This window comes from Pyxicephalus adspersus, chromosome 5, assembly GCF_032062135.1.
Source record: "Pyxicephalus adspersus chromosome 5, UCB_Pads_2.0, whole genome shotgun sequence".
Lineage (NCBI taxonomy): Eukaryota > Metazoa > Chordata > Amphibia > Anura > Pyxicephalidae > Pyxicephalus > Pyxicephalus adspersus.
The window spans coordinates 26,306,936-26,330,272 of NC_092862.1; the positions used below are offsets into that span (position 1 = coordinate 26,306,936).

The 23,337-nt window shown below is 36.4% G+C and overlaps 2 protein-coding genes across 6 annotated transcripts in view; both read right to left on the bottom strand.

Annotated features, from left to right (window-relative positions):
- Positions 1-6: 6 nt before the first annotated feature.
- On the bottom strand, positions 7-17,720 carry LOC140330655 (Y+L amino acid transporter 2-like). Of its 2 annotated transcripts, none has more exons than XM_072410953.1 (10): positions 17,589-17,720; positions 13,596-14,128; positions 8,495-8,620; positions 6,381-6,525; positions 4,902-5,025; positions 4,657-4,760; positions 2,639-2,735; positions 1,692-1,841; positions 1,171-1,354; positions 7-976 (listed from the first exon to the last, which is right to left on the bottom strand). In XM_072410953.1, exons 2-10 carry the CDS (start codon positions 14,104-14,106, stop codon positions 900-902), a joined length of 1,518 nt encoding a protein of 505 aa, XP_072267054.1. In that variant the 5' UTR covers positions 14,107-14,128; positions 17,589-17,720; the 3' UTR covers positions 7-899. The 2 variants fall into 2 exon arrangements, with proteins under 2 accessions (XP_072267054.1, XP_072267055.1); XM_072410954.1 differs by lacking the exon at positions 17,589-17,720 and adding an exon at positions 15,240-15,545.
- Positions 17,721-19,320: 1,600 nt separating this feature from the next.
- RIPK2 (receptor interacting serine/threonine kinase 2) overlaps positions 19,321-23,337 on the bottom strand; it is a 21,609-nt gene continuing 17,592 nt past the window's right edge. For all 4 annotated transcript variants that reach the window (XM_072410955.1, XM_072410956.1, XM_072410959.1 and 1 more), the window contains 2 exons: positions 21,822-21,890; positions 19,321-20,547 (listed from right to left, as the gene is read on the bottom strand). In XM_072410955.1, the coding sequence (XP_072267056.1) occupies positions 20,243-20,547; positions 21,822-21,890 (374 nt within the window). In that variant the 3' untranslated portion in view covers positions 19,321-20,242. The remainder of the gene's footprint in view (positions 20,548-21,821; positions 21,891-23,337) is intronic.

A 23,337-nucleotide genomic window follows, 5' to 3' on the forward strand; every position in this document is an offset into this window, starting at 1 on the left:
ATAGACATCCCCGAAGGACCTAATTCCATTACATAGTTTGGTGTAATCCCAACTCTTTTCATATTCTATGTTTCATCTAGCATGAGAGTCATCTTAACTCATGGTATTTACCTGCAGTCTCTGCAGGTAATGCCCCCATATGTTATGCCCCCAAGGCTGCAGGTACTGTACTTGGGGTGCTTTGTTGATAGCCATTGTCCTTAAGGGACTTCTCTGCCATAGCTGTAGCTGTACTTTCCTTATGTTTCAATCTGCTGCTCCCATAAATTCTTCGGAAATATTAAACAAAATCAATCTGAAACAACACAGAATACTGAATTACATAAATGCATTTTAACCACGTGGATTGCATAGTTCTAGATTAATATACCTGCTTAATCCTTTGAATCAATCCATTGAATCAAGGAAAATGTTTTTTTGAGGCATCATGTAACCTGAGCTGAATTTACATTCGTTCATTCAGTGCAACACACTAAAATGTACTTTTTCTACAGAGCATTTCAGCCCAGTGCAGTGTTCCATCATACATTGTAGTGCAATGTTTAAAAACACAATATGGTGCTTTGGTGGAACATTCAAAACCAATGAATTGCCTTGCCACAATGAACACTGAGTAGTGGAACACAAAGTGTGAGTAGTAATTCACTGCAATCCCAAAGGGAGATTTATGTGCCCCAAAAGAACTCATTGCTCATTCCTGGTTGCTAACAAATTAATTAAAATATATTTATAATTTAATATCTCAATCAATTTAAAAACTAATTTAGAGCAAAAGAAAAAAATGATATAATTGGAAAAAACTCAAAATTAAAATATTGTGTGTTCGTATCTATACAGTGCAATATCTTGAAAAAATTCTCCATGGAGAAAGTTATTAGGTAATGAAGTCGTATTGGAACTTATAGATTCTTCTGCTCTTCATCCAGATCTGTCAGGCAGCAGTTGCAGAGGATTTGTGTGTATTTTGTGGCCGATGCTGCAAATAAACAGGAAAATTATATTTTACTAGCTGATTTGTTGTCTTGTGTACAGTAAAGCTCACCTATCGGTGTGGAAATAAAGCTCAGCTCTAGATTACATGAATCCATAGCATTAAATAACAAGAAATGGAAAGTTGCACATTTTAATATTTTAGAAAGCCTCCAAAAAAGAAAAAAAACATTTACTCACCACAAAGATATGAAAGAAACCTTGGTCTCTTGGCAACGGGTAAATAAACCCCTAAAAAGAAAGCAGGAATGCCAGAGAGTGCTATCCCAACTCCAATCAGTGAGTTAATGGCATCACAATAGAGTGGCACAATAACCAGGAAAAGGCTGCAGAGGCAATAAACCACAGGGAAGAACAGACTGACCTGCAAAGACAATATTTCATCAACATTCTATAAAACAACCACTCTTTCCAATTTGTATTTACATGTCACTGGATTAATCAGACCTGTGTATGGTAGACCTGAAGTCATGCTGTTTCCAGGCATTGAGAACATGTTGCAAATAGCAAGTTTACACTGGGAATCATCATTTCACCAATCATCATTGGGGATCACATTTGACCAGATACCAATCATTCAGTTCAAGAACCAATACCAAAGGAATGGTTGTTGTCATATTATTAATAAACTTTATTCATTTATTTATATATTTATAAAGTGCTAATAAATACCATGTACAATATATAATTAATTCACTTACCTTTACAGGGCGTAACCTGTCAGGTTGGGTAACTCGCAAAACTAATAATCCAGCAACAGAAAGACCAACGAATAACCAATAACTGAAACTGTAGTAGTTTATCAGTTGAAAGATATCTTCCACCAGCAGGTAGACAATTGCCATTAACCCCTAAAAAATGATATAAAAACACATTTGTAGCCCACTATGTATGCAAGTTAATCATTTTGTATTATTTAATTCAAACATCATAGGACGTAGGCTTTATTGTGATTTAATAGACATAAATGTACGAGCGTACATAGCTGTATAAATAAATACTATTCCTTTATACTGCCACCCATGTGGCTTCTATGAAATATAGCAAAGGACTACAAACCTAAAAAAAATACTGTAGACTTTGTATTAATGTGTTTTCAATCGGAAATGGACTTTTCACAAATCATAATTTAACTTCTGTTCGGATTGGTGGCTGAGGAGCAGGACATCCAATTCTTAGTATAAATATGTCCATACCTACGCCCTGATTCAAGGGACAGTTTTGTCTCAGACAACTGGCAGCAACAGATATTCTCTAGCTGGTATTTACCAGGCCATGTTTCCTTCAGTTTAATAAATAATGCACAAAAAACTGTTCAACAGCACTAAATTATCTTTGATTGTCTTGGGTAATAACATAACTGACCTTGACACCATCTCACAAATGAGAAATAAGTTAAATAACGGGTTTGTATACAGGCGTGGGGACCCGGGGCTCACCAGAAGAACTGAGGAGGGCCCACCAAAATACATAACTTTTCTGGCACAGTGGCATTTTTTTAGAAAGGTGAACAGGGGTCAAGGGCCCACCAGAGCACAAAATATAGAGTTTTTTTGCAGTCCTCCTGCAGATCAGTCTGACCCTGCTTGTACATGTATATGTGTGTACTAATACCCAGCACAGGTAAGAATGATCCCAATTTACTTACATTAAAAAGCAGAGCAGGGACTGGAGTGAAGTTCTGCAGATGAATCAGACTTAGACTTGCTGGTAGGTGTCCTTCCCTTGCTCCAACATAAAACAGCCTAGGAAAGTTGAAACCTTGCCTTAATAAGGTTAACATGAATAGCATAAATCATGACTTTGTTACTTCTTGACACTTTTACTGGCTGAACAGTGACAAACTGGTATTACCCTAAGACATGATCATATCAGATAAATAAGTCAATAAAGCATTAGAGGGTCTGTAACCCCAGGAAGTCATAATGCCCCTAGTATAAGCTAGCATACTCTGTGTAAATTATTTATAAAGCAGGGAATCTGACATTCATGGAAACATTCCCTGATGGAGAATCCCAGCTCATGTGTTTCAAAGGCAGTAATTGATTCTCCACCAGGGAATATTTCAGTAAATGTCAGACCCACTGCTTTATAAATAAACCCCTATAATTGCTAACACATTTCACTGCTTGGGAAATTTAGCAAGTTTTCCTAAAAAAAATAAATTGCTAAGTACAGTAAGTACATATGGTAGGAAAATTTATATCTATATAGATTTTCTATAAAAATCTTTGCCACTTGCAAAGATCTATATAAATCTTTTTCCTTTCTTTCTAGTAGGAAGAAAAACAGTATCAAATAATAAATTGATAAAAAAAAGTTTGCATGTAATTTATATAAAATCAAACCTAAATAAATACCTACATTTTTGCTTCCAGTAATCATCTGCACAGCAGACTGCACAGTGCGGACAGTCTAACAAGCGAATATACTGTCAGAAGTAATACCTCTCAATAGTATACTTTTTATCACGTCTACTCTCTATACCACAAAATGATCTTCAATATTATTCAGGAAATAAATGGTAATATTGGACACCTTGATACTTTGATAATGAAGGGTAGAAAAGTCACCTTCTGCTGGTGGTCAGGAGAACACCTCCTTACACTGATGACCAGATAAGAAGAAACACTTTTTACTGGTCAGTGGTCCCACGTACACTGATGGTTAGTAAAAAGCGTGCTTTGTTACATTGCTGGTCAGTAGTGGGAAGACTGCTGTATTAATGTACATACTCAAATATAAACATAGTTACTTACTTTTATTAAAATAAAAAAAACAAAAAAAACACAGGAACACTACATTGAGTTTAGTATAAACCTGTGCACAGGATGTGGCCATCACTGCTAATATTTTAAACAGTAATTAATAGAAATGCCGATAAAATGAATCTCAATATATCCATGATGTATTATTTTTAAAACATCTATATAAAAGGGAAAAAAATAATTCCCTTAGGCTCCATCTTTTATTCCTTTTCTCCCTTTTTTATAGGTTTAGGTAGTTTGTACATTTGAGTTGATTTAGATGGTTCAGTTGCTCTTAAATTAACTTCTGTGCATTACTATTGGAAACCAGTAGATTGTGCTATGTTCTAATGTGAAATGTGTAACCAACTCTTATAATGGTGAGTCAGGTGATCCAGGTTTGCTAGATCACCCAGCTTCGCTGTATCCTCTCCGGCCTTGAGAAGATTTATTAAATCAGGCCCAATGTCTCAGGCAGCAAAAGTTTATTATACACTTTACATGATGACACAGCGCCATCTAACGGTGTGACTTGAGTATAAATCAAGATTCTTTTTTTAATTGCATTTTTAGGTTTCAAAATTTGGTTTTAACTCAGGTCTGTACAGTATAGTGTTATAGTCACTGGAAGGAACAATGCCACAATATATTGCTGGTCAGTGGAAGGAACAAAAGCTTGTCAAAAAAGTAAGTTCGTTTTTAACAGCAGGGTAATGGGGTTTACATAATTTTGGGGTTATGTTATTTCTCTATTTTAGATCAAAATAAATTCAGCTTAGTGAAGCTTTAGCAGATGATATGGCGGTTGCTATGTCGGGAACAAATATACATGAATAGTATATGAATACACACAGTGATGGCTTTACAGACCTGCAAAATGTTTTCCTATCTAGAAGGACTGACCTGGTCAGTTTCTCACCTTGACGCAGCAATTATGGATGAGTTCAAGCCACCATAACAAGACATAGCAACAGCTATTGGAATCAGCCATTTGGCATGGCCAAGAACTTCATTTCCAAATGTCTAAAAAAACAAAAATAGTTTGAACATTTGTTGCTTAATAGGAGAATTAGCATAGTACTGATCATTATTGACCTTTTCTAAAACAACAACATACCGGTGATAGTAAATTAGACACTAAACACATTACTACAGAGGTCTCACCACAGCAACTGCATCACTGGTAAGGACAGACGTCATATTCAGAACCACATAGTATGCCACGTTGGTCAGAAGGTATATAACGGTCACAATAGGCATTGAAATAGCAATAGCAAGAGGAAGGTTCCTGCAAAGTGCACAAAAATAACAACAGAAAATGAATGTGTAATAGGGACTAAGGGGGCATCTCAAAAATATACCACTTTGTGCACTAGGACATACCTGTAAAATTTGTCTCTACTTTCTCCATGCACCTATTCTTTCTATCTATTCTATATAACTTGGGCCTAAGTGGGCTTCTAAAAATTTAGCAGGTTTAGCCATGTTGAACCTAAATTATCAGGTAATCAGTGAAAAAGTCAAAAAAGTCAACTTTAATCAAGAGAATGCCAAGATTATTTTTGCATTGGAGACCTGTAGGTGAATGATGAGGGGAATATTTAGGATGCAGCAGACAACGCTCATAAAGCCCAGATCCACAAAAAAATAGAGAGAGAAATTGTGTAAAGTGTAAATTTCTCTCCAGCTAGCAGCACAGTGATGAAAACCACAATTCTTTTGTCAAATTTCCTAGAGTTGGTAGTGAGAGGCAGAAGTGCTTTAAATGATCTTATACGGGTAGTCCCCAGCTTACATTCGAGATAGGGTCTGTAGGTTTGTTCTTAGGTTGAATTTGTATGTAAGTCAGAACAGGTACATTATTATTTTACTTACATACAAGGAAATACACTGCTATTTTCTGGAGTACTACAAAAATCAATTTTAGATGTTCCCTATTACAATGTATATCATGATTTTGATAGTTTAGGTCCATTTTAAGTGATTAAAAAGAATGTAAGCCTTTTTACCAGTATTGCTATCCTTCAAATGTTGCTACCTAGAAGGAACCTGGAGGGTTGAGATTAGAGTTTGGGTTCTGGTAAAGTTAGGCACTGGGCAGCGGCTATTAAGCTTAGCCACTGGTCAGAAAGGTAATGTTAGGCACTAAACAGGTTGGAATTAGGATTAAGCACCAAGCAGGGGGTTTATGGTTAGGCACCATAAATGGGGGTATGGGGTTAAGATTGGGCAGTACTCTAGAGATAACAAACTCTGACAAAGTACCCAAATCTGATAGAACACTGGTTGACATTGCCACTAAATATAAACCAGTTAGTGTTATCAATAAATTTAACATAAAATACCAAATGGATGTTCCATCATTTTTATGGCATTGGTCTTGTTTTCTTTTTTGTTTGGAGTGCTTTACAAATAGAAGGTTTGGGTGCAAAAGGTTTACTGTTTACAGGAAAAAATTTCGACTCATGCCAAAGTTCAAGTATATAATGCCAGAGTCCAAGCATATAATGCTACAGGGTAAATCTGTCTTATACACCTAGGATCTTTGAAAGGTAGTATCTAAAAGGCACTTTTAGTCATTTTCCAACAAAACAAGATATTACAATTAAAAGCTACCATAAGTATATGTTAAATGAGTCTGACCTTTCAGGATTCTTCATTTCTTCTGTGACAAAGTTCAGAGTGTCCCATCCGGAATAGGAAAATAGTGCAGAGTAGAGGGCAAGGGCCATAAATCCCACATTATTTGTTGATCCTTCAAAAGGATGTTGGAGATTTTCTGTTTCACCTATAAATAAAAAATCAGGAGAAATCATTGGGAAAAAGAAACAAAATTCCTTCACAAAACATTCTGTGAATTATAAGCATGGTTGTAAATATTTATATAATTGGAAAAGTCTCAGGTCTTCTAAACTCTGAATGCCTTGTTGAACATCACATATCCCAGACTGATGCACTTTAAATGTTTTTTTGTAGATTACAGGTTCTATTTATTGCAATGGGGCATTGTTACAGTGAAGGCTGACAGATTAAAAGGCTGCCATTCTATTGTACCCTAAAATGATGATAAATGATCTATTAGAAATCAATTGGCCTTTGGTTTATGGAGATACCAGGGGTATAAATAGACTTTGTTGTTGAATAAGATTGGGAACAAATTGTCACCAAATTCCTTCCCCCTTAGTACCCGATCCAACAATAACCCTAATTCATAGCCAAAAAGAGATCGGTTAACATGAGACACTTTAATGTTCTCTCTGCTCAGTAAATACAACCACCAGTGATGAGACCCACAAGGAAAGAACTGTGACATCAGGAGAAGAGCATTTGCATTTTCAGTTTGCAGGAGATTTTGATTTGATTGATTGCTTTGTAGAGTTCATCTAAAGATTGCCAACAGTGTTGCCATCACCATCTGTAAATTCATGGAGAGTCTGTGAAAGAATACACATTGGGGCTGTCTGTCATTTTCCAATACTTATGTGCCCTGAGACAAGAAAGGGAGAATCTAGAAGGTGTAATTGTGGTTTATTCAGTGTGGTTCACTAGCACTGTCTCAATTTTAATTTCTGCCCTGCTATTGGGTGTCACATTTTTGGAAATATAGCTGAGGAAAGCATGGGTGGGAATAATAGGGTCAGCATTGGATTATGCTCAGTGCTGTCTGTGAGTAAACTTGGCCAGACAAAATACAATGGGAAGAAAGTGATACGTCAAGGAAAGCAGAGTGCTAGAGAGGGTTGGGTGGAACCTTTCATAAAATAATTTACAACTTTCCCTGTTTTCTTTTATTTGTTGTCATATGAGCTCTATGTGAATGCAGGTGAGGACAAAAGGGTAGCCTCCTACTAGGGAGAAAAAGGAGCTCTGGACATCTGCACAGCATGTACTAAGCATTTGCTGGGGTATAGGGTCAGTCTGGGGACCGGCACATGCATTAGAATTGTGATAATACTGCAATGAAACAATAATAAAACATACTGTATGTGTTATGTACACGACTAAATAATAGAGAGGCTGGTGGGGCTAACAAAATGTATAAAATGCAACCACGCTCATTACCAACACCCACAGAATGCACTGCTGACTCCAGCTGTCCAATACTTGTTAGTTTCTTATCTATAAAAAAACAAAATTGAGGTTGGCATCCGTGAGAGCCAATTACCTAAAGCGTACCTAAACTCAGAATTTTCACTTTACATAAAAGGGTAGAGAAAAAAAAGGGTGCAGCACCGCCCCCAATTCTCAGCCGCCTAGGCGGTCAAGAATGAATGGGAGTGCAAAGCCTCTTGGGCGTTCCTTCTGCATTTCGGGCATGCGCAGAAGGAGCCTTTTTGCTCAAAGAGAAAAAATTGCAGATCTCATGCATGTGCAGTGAGATCGGCCAATTTTTTTTCAATCCTACGCCACCCGATTTGGGTCAGGTGACGTAAGATGAAGAACCCGGAAGAGAAGACGAAGATGGCTCCGGGACGGATGATGACCTGATGCCCGACACCCCCAGAGTGATCGGACTGCGCTGAGGGATTGAAGGTTAGTGTGTTTTTTGTTTACTTTTGAGTATAGTTCCTCTTTAGAAAAGGATACAGTCATCACAACAACCAATTTTGAGTGCAAATTAGCACTGAATTACATTTGTGCAGCCTGGTCTTTATTCTGTTGACCAGACATCACCTCCTTTTATAATGATGCCTTTTTTATATAAATAACATTCAACATAGTTTCCCTTTTACAGAACACTGAAAAGCTGATCTTACCTTGACCGATCTTCACAAGACCCACAGAAATGATCATCAGGAGGGCCATAATCTTTGCATATGTAAAGATGTCTTGAACTCTTGTTCCCCATTTAACATGGACACAGTTAATGAATGTTAATGTGCCTATAGGGAGAAGTAAAAGTTTTATAATAAGAAAAAAACAATAATCACAATGAGCGGTCCGCATTATTTGTAACGTTGCAGATCGCTGATTAGGTTACATTGTCACAATTGAGTTGAAAATATGAAAATCTTAATACACTCAAAGGTTTTTTTTAAATAAAAGTAGTACCTCTCAAAAAAAGCTCAACATCCTCCAAATGGATAAATACTTAGTTATAATACACATATAGAAACCAAATGTTGATTATTAATTGATAGATGTTTTACCTATATCTGGTGGAACAGAACCAAAATGGTATATATGTAATATGTAATACCTTTTTTAAATGGTCTAGCTGCATTCAAATAAAAGGTATGCAAAGTATTACACCCTATTTTGTTCAGAGAGAAGCTACATCCTATATAAAATCTGGAATTACCAGTCTCTATGCAGAAGTCTGGAGTGCACGGAGTGATTTCAATCAGCTGTGACTGCAGATGAACTCTCAATGGAGTTTCCCTATTGAGAGTTCATCTGCAGTCACAGCTGATTGAAAACACTCCGTGCCTCCTATCGGCTGTGACCGCAAGTTCCCACAGTCATCGGGCTGTACTTATCATGTCTTTATTACCCCCCTTTAAACCTTGTCCTGCATAAATATTTTCTAATCTAGTTTTCCACCCTTGATAAGTTGAAATTGCATAATGGTTTGGTAAGTATTTTTGGAATGCAATATTTGTTGGGCCATTTTTTAACTAATTTGGCTTTATATGGAAGTGTGGGTTTACGTGTGTTTTTTTATTTTGTCATGTAAATTTAGTGGTGTCTGTGTTGTCTCTATATTTTAATTACACCTTTTAGCAAATGGGTTTATTTTGAATAAGGGTTTCTGAAAAAATTTGAAGTTTGTTTTTGGGGGTTTGTTTTTATGTGATTTCTTTTACAATCTCTCAGGACCTACAATTTAAAAAGTCAATTATGCTTGTTTTTAAGAAGTTACCTTCTATGAATTGTTTGAAAGGCTAAACACAGCACAATTGGCTTATTAAAACTCAGTTGTTTGATGCGCAAAGTTGTGTGCGTCAAACCTTGGGGGTGTGATGCGCATTGTTGTGCGCCAAGGCGTAACCGCTATGTGCTATGTGTTCTATCAGTTGAAAAATGCCCCGGCCAATTTTGCAGAGAAGGATCCTCATTCTGGTAAGTTTTTCTTTATAGGTGTACATTGTTAGTTTTACTTCATGTGCACTAATGTATGTACATACATGTATATATGTTTGTATGTATGTATGTGTGTACATGTACATATAAAAGAGAACTTATAGGAAGAAATATGCAAAGAGGATTTTTTGGGCATATTGCCTAACATGCTTCACATTGAAAAGATTGCCTATTTCTTCCTATGATTTCTGATGTCATGGGCTTGGCTCCAAGCAACATTCATGGATGATATTGCTTTTGGTTAAAGGAGGAATTCATCTTTATGTGCTTCCACTACCAAGCTGAGGTGAGTAAGTTAATATATATAGTTGGCCAAGATTAAACCTGCAGAAACACACTGAAAGGCTGGAAAAGCAAGAACATCTGTTTGGCACAAAGTGTATTTGTCCCTGGAACTTTCATATACTAGTATTATTTGTTTTATGTAAACACCTAAATAATGCATACACTCCAGTATTTATTGAAATTAGGCTAAGCAACAACACAACATCTGTTCATTTCTAAGAGTGCCTGACCCTGCTTGTGAGCTTGGCAATCAATGAGCTTTGATGTTGTGCTTGGCAACCTGGACCTCCTTCCATCACCATCAGGTGTGTTAGAATGAGTATGCAACTCAGCTGAACAACTAATTCACAACCAGCTTGGACAGCAAGTGGAAGTGTGTTTGTATACAATAGTGCTATGATCAGGCAGCACAGCACAATGACAACAAACCTATAACAAAACTACAAATGAACACAGGAGTTGTGTGGGGGCAAATCAACATGAGTGCAAACGTCAGGCTATAAAATGAAAAAAACAAATAAAAACCATGATTCATAATTCATAAAATGACTATGTACATAATACATTCAAAAACTAATATGTGACAATGTGACTTTAAGAATGGGAGAAAGGCAACGAGGGGGGTCATGTAGGAGTTTGGTGTGGAAACCATACAGAAATTTGTACTCAATACTTGTGGAAAAAATGACAAAACATTGCTGAAGAATTGACACAACAGAAACTGGCATTACAAACCAGGCACAAAAACATTGCAGCAACAGATGAAACTAACAATCATGAGGATTACAAAGTCACATCAATGCATACCATCCAAGGAAACTTACTTGAATAACCCCCCCCCCCCCAAACCAGTCCCGTTAAAATAGTAATAATGAAAATGCATATGTATTTATATGCATTTAAATGTATTTTGACATACACACACAAGTGAATTCACTAAATGTTCCTTGATACATGTATTATAACATCTTTGTCAACAATCCTTTTTTCAAATATTTGATTTCTATAATGCCAAACTAGAATGACATTTTAATCAGATCGCAAATGCTTGTTGACATTTTTTGACATTTATACTATTGTGTGATGACATATTATAAAGTGCTATTTAGTATATATACAGCTTGATCTAAATTAGTTTGCAGTGTTCCAAGCAAACCAAAAAGTATCAAAACAGTAGAACAAATGTAACTATAAATGAATCCATTTTGTGAATGAGTATAATGTAACATAAAAATGTAACACTTACCCAAAAGAAGATGAAGTATTAAAGACACAAATTGACCTGTAATGGACTGTAGATGCGCACAGAACAGAGAGCAGGTGTGCGCGAATAATTGCTATGACCTCACAATTGACAGTGCTTAACAGACCCTCCTGAAATGCGCAGCTGCAAACTAATCGCCTTAATTGGCATATTCTCGACCCCCTATTGCTCAATTATCAAGGCAGGAATCCCGCTGGCAAGTGAAGGCGAGTGTACTAACACTCGGCTCCGGCTCCGACTCCGGCACGGGGTAATACGCCTCATATATCAGCGTGTATATATGCGCAGCAACCTTACGAGCACTGATAAATTAGGGGCCACTATGTAGGATGGAGTGGTTCGGTGACATAAGGAAGTGATAACCTCACTGCCAACCTGAACATAATCTCTATCTAGTTGTGTGCAGGGATATTTAAAAAAATAGAAAAATGTTCCAATGCCTAGAGCAAAACTTAGCACACCTCCAATTACTTAGCAATTACTCCATGTACTGTAATTGCATTGTTGTGAAAGTTCACAAGTTTAGATACTGGCCTGCATATTATGATGGAGTAATATGCGACAATCAATTTTTCATGTACATTGATCCATCTAATGGCTTAAATAACTATTAAACCCAGTATATAAGGGTAAAAAATGGTACAAGATTTCCTGGTACAAGAGCCCTGCCCATCTGTGTTTATGGGTTGCACATATAGATAAATGAGAGTTTATATAGTGTATTTCTCGAACAATACACAGGTGCCGTAGCTTTATATTAAATTAATAATATCCTTAACAAAATTATAGAAGGCTGCACAGGTGTGCTTTAGTGGTGGCATCTATATTACAGAATGTAAAAATATTTTTTAATACTGGATAAGTTTATTATTTCAAATCACAACTAATCCAGAGACTGGCAATGAAAAACAGAAGTAACAAGCTCACAACCTGAATCTCTTTCCTGATTTTAAAATTTGTTTTTTAACAATCTTATAAAACTAGTGTTATGCCACAACAGTGAGGACCAACAGGCTCAGGGAGGTGTTGCTGGCTAGGAATAAGCAAGTTTTTAAAAACTCGATCTCGCAGCGAATTTGTCCGTTCTCACTTTCAGAAATTGTAAGCGAGAATGGCCGGTGTAAATTCGCCAATCGAGCTCAAATTTAGGAACAAAAATGTTTTAAAAAAAAATTAAAAAAAGAAAACAGCTGGTTGCATTCATTGATCAGCTCAGTGTGCGATCCCTGGCACTAGAGGTTAAATGGGTAACAAGTCTCCCTATTCAAAATCTCTAGTGCTCTCTAATTGGCTGAGGAAAGCTTTCCTTAACCAATCAGGGAGCACTAGAGGTTTTGACTTGTTACCCATTTAACCTCTAGTGCTGGGGATCGCAAACAGAATTCTCAGGACTGCAAGAATGATTGAAGCTCTGAGAATCCACTGCGATCCCGGGGAACTAGAGGTTATTAACCCTCTAGTGCCCAGGGATCCTCTCAATGAATGTGGCCGTGTCCGCATTCATTGAGAACAGTGTGTGATCCCCGGCACTAGAGGTTAATTAACCTCTAGTGCCCCGAGATCACAAACAGAAGGATTCCCCTGTGAATCCTCCTGTTATAATTTCCTCGATCTTTCGATGGTTATGCAAAATTGGTTCGCCAAACTTTCGCTGAACCATCAGAAGTTCGAGGAAATTTTCGCTCATTCCTATTGCTGGCTTTCTAAATATATTTAACAGTTTACATCTAAACTGATATGATGGTTTACAATTGGGATGTTTAAAAAGCATTTTCCCTTTTTTTGCTTTGTTATGGTGTCCAGCTTAATTTTTCTTACTATTTTCCTAATTTCTTCTAATGCCTTCTATAGTATTCTGTTAAGGCTGTTTAAAGCAAATGTAAGATTCCCCTATTTGCTCCCATTTGGGCTTTTTAATTCACCTTTAAAAGCATTTTGTTACACCAGTTAAGTGAAATTAAAAACATATTGATCAGTAATTCCAATCTGCCCTGTGTACGGGTTCCCCTGTTATTTATTATACCAAAGAATCTAATTAGTCTTCTTATTTTATATTTTGGACTACAAATAAAATAGGAGTCTTTGTTGTAGAAATGAGAAGAGTTGAAGGTTTTGAGTCGTTTATGTTAATTATCACTTTTTTAAACTGATCCCAGTGTACAGAGCACAGTACTTAACTTTTGTAGAAAAGCCAATAAAACAAAGCAGTATAAATGTATACTTACATATACAGGCCGCCGCTATTAATCTAACAGCTCCCAATGGAGGTTCACAAAATGGAAAGATCGGCTGAACAATATAATTGGCAAATGTAATGGCAATAACCGCTTGTGTTGTAGGCTCTATGATCAATAATGATGACCATAGTCTGATGAAGGCAGTAAATCCTCCAAAAGCTTCAAGTATATAAGCATAGCTTGCTCCAGACTTTATAACAGATGTCCCAAGTTCTGCATAACACAGTGCTCCAAACATGGAAAAGATGCCCCCTAACGTCCAGATGACGAGAGACAGTCCGAATGATTCGCTGTACATCAAAACACCCTTTGGAGACACAAAAATCCCAGATCCAATCATGTTCCCAACTATTAAAGAAACTCCATTAAGAAGTGTGATCTCTTGTTTCATTTTCATTTTGTCCTCATTTTTGGGACTTTCTGTGCTTGTATCTGTTTTCTTGATTTCATTTTTTTCAGCCTGGTGCTCACAGCAAAATAAAGTCCACGGCAGTGACATATTGACTTCAATCCAGGGTCAACTTGAAATAAGAAAGGAATAATCAATAATTATATTTAAGAGCATCTTTAAGTACATAATATGTGATTGTATGTAATTAATGTTTGGAATGGTTCTTGCAATACAAGCTATAGCCAGTCATAGTTTATTGTATGGCGATATCAAAGGATCAGTAAACTGTGTTTGGCAATGAATGATTTGGAACTGCACCTTTCAAATCCTAACACTAATTTACATTCACTGTTGATTGTGGAAATGGAAACGTGAAATGGGTAATGGGGAAATCTTGGAAACTTGTCCTGGTGACCCCTTATTCCCCACTTTTCTTGACTTGCTGTTCACATCTTTCTGTTAAAAGGGTGTCTCTGAGGTGCTCAGTAAAGGGAAACCTCTCCAGTGGAGTATATGCAGCAATAAAATCCTGACCAAAGTTCCAACATTTCTTATGGCAGGGTCAAACCCACTGCAGGAGCAAGCATTCCGTGCAGCTCCCAGGGTTGGCACCTTGCCAGCCTCTTGTCCTCTCGTACTGCAGTGCTAATGTTTGTAGATCTAATGCTACATGTAGCGTCTTCCCCAAGGAAGCAGTTCAAAAAGAGGTAAATGCTCCACAATCTAACTGCCAAACTGAACACAGCCTTATTCTATTAGTAATGAAAAAAATATTCTCTCCGAGCATGCATTTGTCACAAATAAAGTTTGTATTACGTTTTATTATTGTTTCAGATAATTTCAGAATATTATCTATCTATCTATCTATCTATCTATCTATCTATCTATCTATCTATCTATCTATCTATCTCTTTCTTCGTATATTAACATCACAACTCTAAAATACTTACTGCACTTAGATTATTTTATTGTATTTTAAAAAGTAATTTTCCACAATCCACCTTGTTGGCTTGGCTGTGGCAAAACAGTGTTTAGCGAACCTTTGATGGTCTAAACCTCCTCCTATCTTTACAATCTTCCCATCAAAATAAAACACACCATATTTCTTGGTTAAATGGCCTGTAGGCCTTTTATTACAACATTCCTATTAAATACTGTTCTTAAATACCATACCAATAGGAGAATATTCAACAAAAGTACCAAAATATATCCATAAATTATCAATAATTACAGTAACTTACCAGTCCCCACATTTCACTCTTGTATCTGGTTGCTGGTCCTTGAAGGCACCCATTCCACTTGTAGTCTGCTCCCACCTGATACGAATTGCTACCAGCCGCCATTACTCCCAGCACGGGAATGATATTACCCCCTTTTAAACACAGACTATCACCATATTTGTACCCAAATCAACCACGGAGACTCCGCACCAAAAATGGGTCCCCAACCCCACTGCAATTTGTACCAATCAACCCCTCGAGGACCTCGGCTCAACCCTTCGTCACAAGCCAAGCAATCCCTTATAGGAAAACCAATTGCAAAAAAAAGGGGTGGAAGGGCAGAAAGCTTTCTCCTGCACCCTGTCTGATCTAATGACCTCACCTCTTCCTCTTTGTGACCTTTTTATCACCTTAATCCCACCCTCGCCTCCGCCTCTATACCCCTGCCCAAATTAACTTCCTGATCACTTCCAAAACAGTCAGTAACCCTATCCTGTGTGTATCCTGTCTGCTCAGTCATGCCGGCTTTCTACTATGCCCCATTGCCTCGCATGCTACAGGCCTGTCTGACTTGTGGTGCACTAATGCATGGAATACGGAATGTCCCATGCGTTGCAGAGTGGTAATAAAAAAAAAAGATAATAAATGAGATTGATGTGCTGCCATACTGCACAACATAATTTTAGGGGTGAGTACTGTATGGTGGTTAATATGACTATCTTTCTATATCTATTTTTATATCTAATAAATTTACTGTGGCCACTCTTGCTAAATCTATATATCTATTACATCTGTCAACCTATTTACTCTTCTATCTATTCTATTTTTTCTACTCTTCTAGGTAACACACATGGCTACATTAACTGCAATAGGATACTGCAGATATGACTGGTACTTGGCATGTAACTCTGTTGTTGCTTCACATGCTTGTTCAATCAACATGCATCTCTAACATTTCTTCAAGTCTTTCAGACTTTACACATTTCAGATTTTACTTGCCTAATATGTTTGATTTACATATATTATTAAATGGCAGGATTTGATTGCTAGTGGCATAAATACTTTTTATGAGCCTGATCTATTTTTGTTTATTTGTTTAAAAAAAAAAAAAAAAAAAAAAAAACTAAAAACCTAGGCTACACAGGTGACTTAAGTTACTCATTTATGAAAGCAAACTTTTCTTTACCTTTTTCCCATTTAGATGTACAGTGATCATTACAGATTAGGGCAACACAACTTCATGAAGTGGGTGCTCACCTCTGTTTATGTCATTTTATACCACTGAAACAACAGCCATGTCACTGAACAAATATGATTATTGAATAATAATATCAACAGATTTAGTTCACATACCAGGTTAGATATAAATCCCTAATCAGAACTAAAACCAGAATTCTAGTGGGTCTTCTATATATATTGCAAGAAGCAGTACATAAACCAGTGATGTAAATAAAATAGATAATAGCCTTTTAAAAACATACAAAAAGTAACTCATAAAGTAACTTATAATGTCATATTGGGAATAACTTCAGACCTAGCATGCAAACTATGTTCATTCCCAGTGCTGCTGGTATGCTTTTTTTCCCGGTACAAACCTTAACCCCAAACTCTTTATCATAACAATAACACTGTGTCTAATAAACCTTTAAAAAGCTGCAATATTCTTCTCAGGCACCGAAATTATCAATAAAAAAATCCACCTGTTTTACCAATTCTGTTCCAAAATTTCACAAATGTTGGTGCCATGTTTAGGGAAATGACATGTAAAGCAGAAGGCACACATTTTTGTACAAAATTGTTATAGAGCTGATACCTGTGTTAATTTGGGATAGTAACAAATTCAAAATAATATTTTATTGAACACAAAAATGCCAGAAATTAGGCATCTACAAGGAGCGTTTAAAGGGTCAGCAATGCATTTGGACAAACAAATGCTCTACCAGTTTAGGAATGGATTGTAAATCAGAAAGTAAGACCACATATTAAGAAGTAGGAAACTATTATATATGTATATATATATATATATATATATATATATATAAATAAATATATATAACTATATATAAAGTGTATTCACTTATGGGGCACCTATATGATATATTATACATATAATATGTGTCCAGGATTAAAAAGTATCACATCCTGACCATAAAGAAAAGCTAGAAAGATATAATTGATTAGATTACAATAAATAGATAGATAGACCGATAGCTATATTGACAAACAGGTAAATGGATGAGATTTAGATAATTAAACATGTGATCAATATAATATATTATCACATTTACTTGGTATTTTAGTACAGTTTCCAAAACCAAAATATTGTATCTGAACTCCATTCCTTTAAAACTAATATATATGTGGACTCACCTTTGCCTTAGTTACAAATCTATCCTTCTTTGTAAAAAAAGGAAGCTTTCATTGAAGAAAGATAGGAGGAAAAGTTTGTTTAACACAGCTTTCAAGTAACAGAGGATGTGTCCAGCAGCAAACAGCTGAGCGTCTGTGTGATAAATGATATGCCGTCACCTTCTTGTCAATAAGCCACCAGCTCTCTGGTTTATTTTAGTCTCATAACATGTACTGTAAACTAAACACAACAACACAGGGGAAAGAACTGGGCTTACTATTCTTAGTACATAAACTGAGAAAGTTGCTGACTAAAGAAGGTTTATGCCTATTGCATATCTATCAGACATCTAAAATATATTTGTCTATTATAGACACTACAAGAATACATGTTATAATTTATAGAGCATTAGTAGTTTTCTTGCAATTAGGAAGTTGATGATATGCAGGAGTGATAACAATATACAATATGCACAACTACATCCTAAACTAATAATTGGAAATTTAATATGGCCTAGGAAGTGATGATATGGTTTCCTTGATGGGACAATCAAAGTTAATATTGGGTATTAGTAGAGATGGGGTGTACAAATACCTTCCAGCATTTCAGATCTTTGGTGTTCTTATGCACGCTCAACCATTATCTCAACCTTTCCCATTCAAGTGAATGGGAGTGCTTGGGAACTATTTTTTGATGCTGTTGTTTTGCAGTTTTGCAGTTGTTTTGACTACTTAGTTGCAGCCACATGTGAATCCCGTAAACCACTGTATGGTTTGCCTCTCCCAGGTGCACCCATGAGCTGCCAGCTGTGCGGTTTCCTATCGTGGGTATGAAAGACCACTTATCCTTAAGGCTTTAAGGCTATATGGATACTTAAGGGTATCCTTATAGCCTTAAAGTGGCAAGGGGTAGAGATGCAGGGTTTATATGTGAAGGAAACAGGGACTAGGGAACATGATTCTTAGCTAACAGTGAGGAGCCTAAAATGCTTTTTTTTGAAAGGTTAATTGGTATATATGGTTATGCGTGTTGGGTCTCAAAGGTGGTGGGCATGTCTGGTCGGAAAAGGCCGAGCAGTATACTCATGTAGCACACAGTGGAGAAGTGTGTTCTCTGGGTTTGATGTGTTCCAAAAGGTTGTGCTGTCTGTTATCTGCACTTCTACAGGAGGTGGCTGCAGCTGCAAACTGCATTACTGTATATTTCCACAGCAGCAACCTGAGGACACAAACTGACTACAGCAACACAAATCTACTTTAGGTCAGAATGAAAATGGAAGCAAGGAAAGCAAGCAGAATTAACAGGTATTTTGCATATCAGGGGAAAAAAGTGATAACAAACACTTTGGGCTTGATTTATTAAAGCTTTCTAACACTGGAAAAGATAAACTATCCAGAAAACCTGGAATGGATCTTCTCCAATCTTGGAGAGCATAAATAAATCAGACATTGTGAACATAAGGACATTTTTTTGAATTTTACATACATTATATTTTTGGTGGGGCAACGCATGTTTTATACTTTTAGTCAAATTTGTTTTTTAAGGGGTATAGGATAAGTAACAGCAAGTGCCAATGTTGTTCCAAAATTGTGTCCTGAAGAAAAATCATGCAGCAAAAATAACAAGGAAGACAGTGTAACATTGTAATAAAAAATACCAACATTTTCACTAGAGGAAAAAACACTTTAAACGTTTATAAAAATATTTTCTGTATAAAAAATGGAACAAATAAATACATTAAAATGAAAGAACTGCAGAAAAAAATGAATAGTTTTATTTTTATTGTATCATGTATAATAACACATAAGATTCTAGAAACCCATAAAAAGAAAAAAAAACAAATAGGATAATGTTACAAAAACTGTACCAGTATATGTTTGCTTAGAAATATAAATGTACAAATAACTGACCTATCAAAACACTAATACCATAGCTATACAGTAGACCACCATCAAATCAGGTCAGGTGTGCAGTCTATAGGCCTAAAAGATTGTGGTCATCTTAGTAAAGACTGAACTTTGCTTCTTGTGTCAAAGCTGCCTTCCTGATGACCGAGGAAGGAATATTTATAACATTGCAGAATAGTTGGAAGAAGCACAAGTCTACAGAATAAATAAAGAAGAAGCAGGGGGATTTTTGCACTGCAGGTTCTCAGGTACAGTTTCCTCTCCAGCAAGAAGAACATTACTAGCAGCATTACAAAATCTTGCTCCAAATCTTGTGAGTTTAGCAGTCACTGGCAGCAGTGCTATATAAATATCCCAGCAAATATACAGCTATAATACCACAGGAACAGGAACTCTTGTAGAACAGTTACACACCAAGAAAGACACTGCTTCTTTTCAGATTTGGTTTAACTTTAAAAAGTACTGCTTATGTACAATAAATTATTTCTATATGTTTCTCATGACATAGCAAATCTTAATTTTTTGAGTTTAGATCCATACCGCTGCTTTATACATGTTGTTCATACTTCATATGCAGAGTGCTCCAATGAAAGGTGCTTATCTGCTCATTTAAATAATATTCCTGCTGCACCTGCTGTGTAATCAGCAGTTTTATTGGCAGAATGTTCTCTTTAAATAAAAAAAACATTTAGTGCCTTTAAAGACTAACACCTTATTCTGAATAGGCCATAGCCGTCATTTCATGTGCTTCAGCAAAGTGGAACATCCTAACCATCCTGCCACAAATCTGGAAAAGGCTGTAGGTCTTTTTGTCGGTTATCTTTCAACTTCTGCACAATAATCCTGGCAAATGATTCACCTTGCATTTCACATGTGTCAATGAGCCCCCGAACTTTTGCACTTCTTGTGCGCTCTGATTTGATTAGCTCATAGTCCTCCTTTAGAATGATCTGGTTTGAAATCAGTGCATCCAGGCATTGGTAAAGACAGGCATCGGTCATCTGATTAACAATCTGATCTCGCTTGCATAGAACCCACATCAGTGCTGTACTTGGTGACTCTTGCTGAGGACCTGTGTGGATACATTCTTTGTAATTATAACCATTCAATATATGCTTAAGTGTATTCATTAGAAGAGGACTATACAGGTACTACTGAAATTTCAACATATTTTCAGCAAACTGCAAATTTGTTAGTTCAGCAAACAATTTGCAGAAATCCTGGTAAATTTCTGCAAAATGTTTTAGTTTTCTACAGGGCATTTTAGTTCTATTGAGGCTGGGATTAGCTGGTATTTAAGTTTTTTGTTGAAGAAAAAACTTTTCTTGTTTCTTGCAGAATCACCCTCACATGTACAGCTCAGTATACATTCTTGACACGTCAGAAATATATGATAATAATTAATCTCTTTGGGAGGTAATCCTTCTATAATGTGTAATTATACTATGCAAATTTTTACGTTATGAGTAACGTACACCCACCATGATGCAGAATTAGTTCTGCTTTGTCTATAGCCCAGTCCCTCAAAAACATTATAGGCTCCATTTATAAAACAGGGAATCTGACACTCATTCAAACACTCCCTCATGGGAATCTTCCAGGTTTATGTGTTTCAATGGCAGTAATTACTTCCCACCAAGAATTTTTTAGAAAATGCATTTTTTAGAACATGCATCCCTGTTTTATAAATAGAGATAATCAAAAAACCCTAAGATGTTAAAAAAACATTATGAAGCAGGGATTGAGCAATGAAGTGGGCACCAGCTGGAGAAAGTAGAAGCCATCGGCCAGAAAAATGTTCCAAGCCAATCAGATTTTCTCCAACAGGTATAGTTACATAGTAAGTCAGCTTGAAAAAAGACATAAGTCCATCAAGCCTAACCACTAGGGAAATAAACATATCCCAGATATAAAACCCTATAAGACATAGTTGATCCAGAAGAAGAAAAAAAAACCCTGGTACAATTTACTCCAAAGGGGGAAAAATATTCCTTCCTGATCCTGTGAGGCAATTGTATGTTCCCTGGATCAACAGTCACTGCTATCTTTACTTTAAAGCTTTAATACCCAGTTATATTCTGTGCTTCTAGAAATACATCAAGCTTTTTCTTAAAGAAATCTTTAGAACTTGCTAAAACTACTTCCTGAGGGATCCACATTTTTATAGACACTTACAGTGAAGAATCCCTTCCTTGTTTGGAGATTTATATTCTTTTCCTCCAGACGCAGTGATCACCTTACAAATACACATATTTATATAGTACAAACTGTACAGAATACATATGTAGAGTGTTAAAACATTCATAATAATTTCTCCAATAAAAAATAAAATTAGGATGCACATACGAGATATAGGTCTATCTGATGGACGGCTAGTTGCCTGTGTATATGATGGTGGTGGGAGGGTTTCACTGTCTGCAAAAAAAAAGAGAAAATGTAAATTATTATATACTTCTATAATATTTTATACTATTTTTTTAAATTTTTATATATTTTTTTCTATAAAGTAGTTAGGTGTGGTAAGAAAATATAGCTGTACGGCTGATTTATTAAAGCTCTCCAAGGCTGGAGAGGATACACGTTCATCAGTGAAGCTGGGTGATCCATCAAACCTGGAATGGATCTGGTCCAGGACTGACAAATAGCAAATTACTTTTAAAAAATCCATTCAAGGTTTGCTGGATGAAAGTGTATTCTCTCCAGCTTGGGAGAGCTTTATTAAATCAGGGCCAATGTATCTGGCATTATCACATTTTGTGATGAAGACTACAGGATGCAGACACAGTCCTGTAGTGCCCATTGCTTGCACTAATTTGGCCAATCAGCTCTGCTTATGTCTTCAACAAATGAGCATGGGAATTAAAGTCTGTGTAGTTACCAGCTTCTTCCAGCCAGTCCTGGCCCTACCGACACATAAATTGTCATATTATGGCCCCTTCAGATGATTTTAAAGCACTAGGTTAACATCTACTTCAAAGGAACACTAAACCTTAAAAATATATATATATGGACTTTAAATACCTGTAAACACCTACGACGGTATAAAACCCTATTATGGTATTTTTACAACATCATCTGCTCTTGCATTTTGCAAGAGATAGTGACATTGGTAAGTAGTGTAGAAAATACAAACACATAAAACAATTCTACTTTCAAATAATGTACAAACAGTTTTTATCAAGATAAAGAAAACTAATGCAGTCACTGTTTAGGACTAGTAAGCGGTAGAATGGTATTTTTTTGGGGGGGTTTAGAAACTGTTGAAGGTCTCAAGAGATGTCTTCAACAATTTTGTCACTATTGAATTTTGAGACAGTCTGACTGAGCCTTTATAGAAGAAGATGCCAGAATCTATGCTTTCAATGGTTCCACACTTTCAATGTCAGAGGTAATGGCAGGTAAAATAACATCTCAGTAAGGATCATGATTAAAATTGGGGAAGAGAATGGACCAGGACCAAAGGTATAGATGGAGAAGGGAAAGGAGGCAGAGCAATAGTTATAAAATGAAAAGAGAAGGGAGCCTGGGTCATGATTACAGATGGAGAAGAGAAAGGAGCCAGGGCAAATGTTAAAGACTGAAGGAAGAGGGGAGCTGGACCATTATAATAGATGAAGACGAGCAGAAAGCCAGTGTCTTAGTAAAAGAGAGGGGAGACAAAGCTGTAGTTATAGGAATACAAATAAGAGCCTGGACCATAGACCTGGAGTGATAAATGGAGAGGTGAAGAGATCCTGAAGTAGAGCTATAAATTGAGAGAGGCAAAACAGGATCATAGATCAGGATCAGGAATCAGGATCATAGATCAGGATCAGGAATCAGGATCATAGATCAGGATCAGGAATCAGGATCATAGATCAGG